This window comes from Phoxinus phoxinus (assembly GCF_949152265.1).
Source record: "Phoxinus phoxinus genome assembly, contig: scaffold_80, whole genome shotgun sequence".
NCBI lineage: Eukaryota > Metazoa > Chordata > Actinopteri > Cypriniformes > Leuciscidae > Phoxinus > Phoxinus phoxinus.
Genome location: NW_027639357.1, coordinates 23,461 through 30,000, shown reverse-complemented (window position 1 = coordinate 30,000; position 6,540 = coordinate 23,461). Strand labels below are relative to the sequence as shown.

Sequence of the window (6,540 nt, the reverse complement as noted above, 5' to 3'; positions counted from 1 at the left end):
CAGTTTCATTATGGCCGATTTGAATTTGGGGTTTATATTTTAAATCATCTCGTTAAGGATGCCGTCTGGTCCTCTTGCCTTTTTTGTTGGCAGAGCCTGTATTTTATCTATCAGCTCTTTTTCTGTGATTGGGTAATCTAGCGGATTTTGGTGTTTGCCAATTATGTTTTCTATATGGTTTAATTTTTCATATATTTGTGTTTGTTTTATATTCATGTCTAATTTGCTATAAAGTTGTTCAAAGTGATTTTTCCAGGTGTCTCCGTCTTGTATAGTAATTTGTTCATGGTTCTTTTTATTCAGGAGATTCCAGTTGTCCCAGAAACTGTTTGAATGGACCGAATCTTCAATAGTTTTGAGCTGATTTTGGATATACTGTTCTTTCTTCTTTCTGAGTGTATTTTTATATGTTTTAAGCTCCTCACAGTAATGAAGACGTAAATCTGAATCGTCTGGTTGTCTGTGTTTTTTATTTGCAAGCTGTCTTAAATTTTTCTTTATTCTTTTACAATCCGAATCAAACCATTTTTCATTCTTTTGTGTTTGCTTATGATTTTTCTTAGTGGTTTTAAGATTAGATATTGTTGCTAGATAATCAAATATGTAATTTATGTTTTCTACAGCCAGATTTACGCCATCTTTATTATGAGGATAATCATATTCTATGAAGTTATCTATAAGTAAGCACACCTGGGGGTGGTCAAATGCGGCCAGGTATTTTTCGGTGCTGTTTTGAACCCATCTGAAATTCTTTTTGATGTTGTACAGCTTGGGTTGTGGGTGTATGTTAGTATTTTCTTTCCTTTTAAGATACACAGTAATTTGGCTGTGATCTGATAGGGGTGTTAGTGGTTTGACCGTGAATGCTCTGAAAGAGAATATGTCTAGATCTGTGATCATGTAGTCAACTGTTGAGCAACCCTGAGATGAACTGTAGGTGTACCTCCCTAGAGAGTCCCCTCTCACCCTGCCGTTGACGAGGTACAGACCGAGGCTTCGACAGAGCTCAAGCAGAAGCCTCCCGTTCTTATTCGCTTGAGCGTCAGAGTTAGTCCTTGGAAAATTTACACCGTTTTGTTGGAAGCTCTCCCCAAATATATAATTATTCCCGTTATCTGTGGTGTAGTCGGGTAGAGATCCTGTTCTGGCGTTGAGATCCCCACACATCAGCACACTTCCCTGGGCCTGGAAGTGGTTGATTTGGCTGTGGAGGGTCTCAAAGATGTTCTCGTTATAGTAAGGAGATTCAGAGGGAGGAATATAAAGAGCACATAAGAATATATCTTTCGTAGTTTGACTGAGCTGTTTGTCTCTCTCTCTCTCTCTCTCTCTCTCTCTCTCTCTCTGACACACACACACACACACACACACAGTGAATCTCAGCTCTCCGCTACGCCCCGCAGTGACTGACGTGATCATTATAGAATATAAAAGACAGCAGCTGCTTTTATGGAGAATGAAAGCTTGTTTCCCAGCGTTCCCCGTGGTTTAGTGTGTGTGTGTGTGTGTTTCTGGGTGAATCTCAGCTGTGTGTGTCGGATGTTGATTTGAGTTTACGGTGAGTTGGTCACTGATGGTCATTAAAGGGTCATCAGCAGCTTCACACGTCATCAGTGGGGAATAACGCATCATCAGAGCTCATGTATAACGGTGTGTGTCTTTCCCTGTTCCTCCAGACGCTTCAGACGAGCCGCCAGCCGGAGCCGCTTCAGACGGGCCGCAGGTGAGACACACACACACACACACACACAGACACACACAGACACACACAGACACACAGACACACAGACACAGACACAGACACAGACACAGACACAGACACAGACACAGACACAGACACAGACACACACACACACACACACACACACACACACACACACACACACACCTGTAACCGTCTGCTCTCTGCTTCACAGGGATCTGGAGACACACACACTCCTGCTGCTGCAAACACCGGTGCGTCACACTGCAGATGCACGATATTGCACATGATATTTTTAATGTTGGCCAGTTTTGGCCAATGATTCTCACTCAACATGAGTGTATGCAGGTAGAGAAACAGGAAGGAACCCTAACTGTACAGAAAGAACTTCCTGTAGACTTTTATTTTTACTACACTTTGAAACCTGTTTGAAAACTTGCGTTCTCAGGCCACTAAACGCTGCGGTCGTGTAAATGAACGACCAGAATGCATTAAAAGTTCTGTTTTAAGTTGAAAATTGTCCCTAAATTAATAACATGAATTTTATAATGGGAATGAATCGACACTGGACTCACTTCAACTGGACAATGACACTATTTTCTTCTAGAAACAATCTCCTTTTTTATTATTTCCTGATATCACTGTGAAGCTGCTGTGAAACATTCTACTGTAAAACGCTCTATAACTGAAGGATTTCCCGATGCCAGTTTGATGTAATCTGGTATGTGCCGTGAGCTCAAGCGCACGCCAAGCTTCTGCAGATCAACGGGTAGAGAAGATGATGAACGTGTCGGGAAAGCTGAAGACTTCATTATGACGAGTGTTCTCGGAGTCGTGTTGCTGCAGAGGCTGAGGTGTGCGGACTCGTCCAGTCAAGTGAACTACAGAGAGAAATGCAGCTTTCATCCGGATTACATCATCAGAGTATTTGCTTTCGATTGGTTAGTTTATAAGTAGACATTTCGAGCTTCTATAGGCCTGTGTCCTCGCTTCACACGACGGCCTTGCGGAAACTGCTGCTTTACCCGAATGCTCCACAGCCAATCATGCTCATTAGCTCAGACGCTGACGAGATTAACGACGAGACATTGTTTGACACTCGATGGTATGGAGGCGACTCAGTCAGTGCTCGACACCCAGATACTCGCGGCGCTGGATATTGATGATGATATGACTCGTGTGTAGCATCAACATGAGAACGCCTGCTAAACACAGGCCAGAGACACGATCCTCCCATCGTGACGGAGGCGTTTGATTGGCTGTGTGTTTGTGATGCATCTCTGTTTCTTCCTCTAGATGCCGAGGAGAAGAACGGGAAGACTCCAGATTCGCTCGCGACCGTCCCGAAGGAGAAGAGGACCGAGACGGAGATCGGTGAGTGACGGAGCAGATGAAAGCTGCTCGTGTGTGTATTGCCGGTTCTCTCATCCGTGGTTGTGTGTGTGTGTCCGCCAGGATTCGGCAGCCGCTGCTCTCATCCCAAAGGCCCTCGGGATCCTCCGTCGGAGTGGACGTGACTCTCCTCACACACACTCTATCAGTGATGGACGTCGAAGACTCTGCGCCTTCATCTCTGACTTACACAATCAGAAAGCTCCCAAGATAATCTCCCATGATGCACTGCTGTAGTGCTGCCGCTGCCATGGATTGACTGTGTTGGTGCTGACGCTCTCGCTGGGACCAGACACATGCCTTACTCCTGTCCCGGACGCCACTGTCACCCGCGCATCTCTCGGCTGAACTCACGAACGCTCTGTCTTCTGCGTGTTCCGGCGAGCAGGAAATAATCATGATGCAAATCTATCACTGAATATATTAATGCGATGTAAGACATCTGTGCATGAACCCCGTCACGTGACCCCAACTGTAAGTTATTTGCCCTCCTGTTAGAACAAGCGTTTTCAGGGTTGTGTTTTCTTTTTTCCGCCGTTCTTCCCGTTTGTTCGGCAGGTGTGTATCGGCAGGTGTGTTTCGGCAGGTGTGTATCGCCCACTTCAGACGCCGCGGGCTGGAGATTGTATTAATGCTTTTTGTAAATTGTATTCTAGAGGTTATTTTTGTATATGCCATTTTCTCACTTCACGAATGACACCCTGACAGCTCGTCTGTGCCTTTCTTTCCTTTTACTGTGTGTGTGAGCGCGAGTGTGTGTGTGAGAGAAACACAGAGAGAGAGAATGTATGCAAGTTGCACAGTCGCATTTAAACCTGGGATTTTACTCGACCTTCAAACACAGACCTGTCAATCAATCACCGTGTCAGTAAAAACATTAGGAGGAATCTGCCTTCTGCTTTTTATTGTCAATACAAGGTGTGTGTGTGTGTGTGTGTGTGTGTGTGTATATGAAATGCCTGGGTTATCTCACGTTGAGGTTTCTACAGTTAATCCTTGATGTCGGATCAGTAATGTTTATATCAGTGTTCAGACAGACCTCCTGCTTTCACACAGTTGAACACGCGTGGTCGTAAAACATCTGTGCTGATCATTCAAACTGTAGCCTTGTCACACACTCTCACACACACTCTCTCACTCACTCACACACACTCTCTCACTCTCACACTCTCACACACTCTCTCACTCTCTCACTCACTCACTCACTCTCACACACTCTCTCACACTCACTCACTCACTCACTCACACTCTCTCACTTTCTCTCTTACTATCTCACACACTCTCACACACTCTCACACACTCTCTCACTTTCACTCACACTCTCTCACTTTCTCTCTTACTCACTCACTCACTCTCACTCTCTCACACACTCTCACTTTCACTCACACTCTCTCACTTTCTCTCTTACTCACTCACTCACTCTCACTCTCTCACACACTCTCTCACTTTCTCACTCACTCTCACACACTCACACTCTCTCACACACTCACACTCTCTCACTCACTCACTCACTCTCACACACTCTCTCACACTCACTCTCACTCACACTCTCTCACACACTCACTCACTCTCACACACTCTCTCACACTCACTCTCACTCACACTCACTCACACACTCACACTCACTCACTCACTCACTCTCACACACTCACTCACACTCTCTCACTCACTCACTCACTCTCACACACTCTCTCACACTCACTCTCACTCACACTCTCACACACTCACACTCACTCACTCACTCTCACACACTCACTCACACTCTCTCACTCACTCACTCTCACACACTCTCTCACACACTCACTCACTCTCACACACTCACTCACACTCTCTCACTCACTCACTCACTCACACTCTCTCACTCTCACACACTCACTCACACACTCACTCTCACACACTCACTCACTCACTCACTCTCACACACTCACTCTCACTCACACTCTCTCACACACTCACTCACTCACTCTCACACACTCACTCACTCACTCACACTCTCTCACACACTCACTCACTCACTCACTCTCACACACTCACTCACTCACTCTCACTCACTCACACTCTCTCACTCTCTCACTCACTCACACTCTCACTTTCTCTCTCACTCTCTCACTCACACTCTCTCACTCTCTCACTCACTCACACTCACTCACTCACTCTCTCACTTTCTCTCACTCTCTCTCACTCACTCACACTCTCTCACTCACTCACACTCTCTCACTTTCTCTCTCACTCTCTCACACTCTCTCACTTTCTCTCACTCACTCACTCACACTCTCTCACTTTCTCACTCACTCACACTCACTCACACTCTCTCACACTCACTCACTCACTCTCACACACTCACTCACACTCTCTCACACTCACTCACTCACTCACTCTCACACTCACTCACACTCACTCTCTCACTCACTCACACTCACTCACTCACTCACTCTCTCACTCACTCACTCACTCTCTCACTCACTCACACTCACTCACTCACTCTCTCACTCACTCACACTCTCTCACTCTCTCACTCACTCACTCACTCACTCACTCACTCACTCACTCACTCACTCACTCACTCACTCACTCACTCACACTCACTCACTCACTCTCACACACTCTGTCACACTCTCTCACTTTCTCTCTCTCTCTCTCTTTCTTTCTCTCTCACTCTCTAAATCTGTGGAAAGCTGCGGGGTGGACGTCTCTGAATGTAATGTCAGAGAATGCATAAAGCGCATCCTTTTGAGATATACATTATAATACATTTTAATAAAAATAAAATACATGGCCTACATCATAATATCAGAAGAATATGTATTTTAATATCTCTGATAGTCAGTCTGAGTGACCGTTCATGCATGAGCTAGGCTTATTATATACCCAAGTCAATGCATTATTCTACTTACTACTAATTACATTGATCTATATCTTCTTTTCTTTTTTTTACTTACTGGGCGACCATGCAGGGTCAGACAGCCTTCATTTACCCGGCGATGCGAAGCGTAGGTGCATTTATATCCACACAGGAGAAAGCTCTGTCCCGGCTCCTCCCCGGCACGGGTTCTGTCCAGCCATTGGTTAGTCTGGTTGTTTGGTGAGAAAAAGATTAAATTGATAAACTATAAATTTTTACTACGTAGTGTCAATAAACATGTTAAGAATCCGTGCAACGGCAGCAGCGGAGGACTATTATTAGAATATTGGAAATATTTCTACTCTTAATATTAAAACCAAAAACGACTGAACGAATGATCTGATCTGTAAGATCTTTTGAATCTGTATTTTTTTTTTATGGATATTTTCAGTCTAAAAATTCAGAACAAACAATTTTTTTTTTTTGAAAATACAGGTCTATAAAATTCAGCCATAAAAACATTTCAATTCGTTAAATTTCAAATGTTCAATATTAGTTTAAAGAAATCAAATTCAGAACTATTTAAAACCCCACGTGTTGCGCG

At 44.4% G+C, this 6,540-nt stretch overlaps 1 protein-coding gene across 2 annotated transcripts in view; it reads left to right on the top strand.

The window, feature by feature from the left end:
• Positions 1 to 4,258, top strand: part of ptpn12 (protein tyrosine phosphatase non-receptor type 12) — a 38,467-nt gene extending 34,209 nt beyond the window's left edge. The window contains exons 15-18 of one of the 2 annotated variants that reach the window (XM_079639912.1): positions 1,677 to 1,723; positions 1,917 to 1,956; positions 2,999 to 3,076; positions 3,158 to 4,258. In XM_079639912.1, the coding sequence (XP_079496038.1) occupies positions 1,677 to 1,723; positions 1,917 to 1,956; positions 2,999 to 3,076; positions 3,158 to 3,219 (227 nt within the window). In that variant the 3' untranslated portion in view covers positions 3,220 to 4,258. The remainder of the gene's footprint in view (positions 1 to 1,676; positions 1,724 to 1,916; positions 1,957 to 2,998; positions 3,077 to 3,157) is intronic. The other variant, XM_079639913.1, reaches the window with a different exon arrangement.
• Positions 4,259 to 6,540: the final 2,282 nt, after the last annotated feature.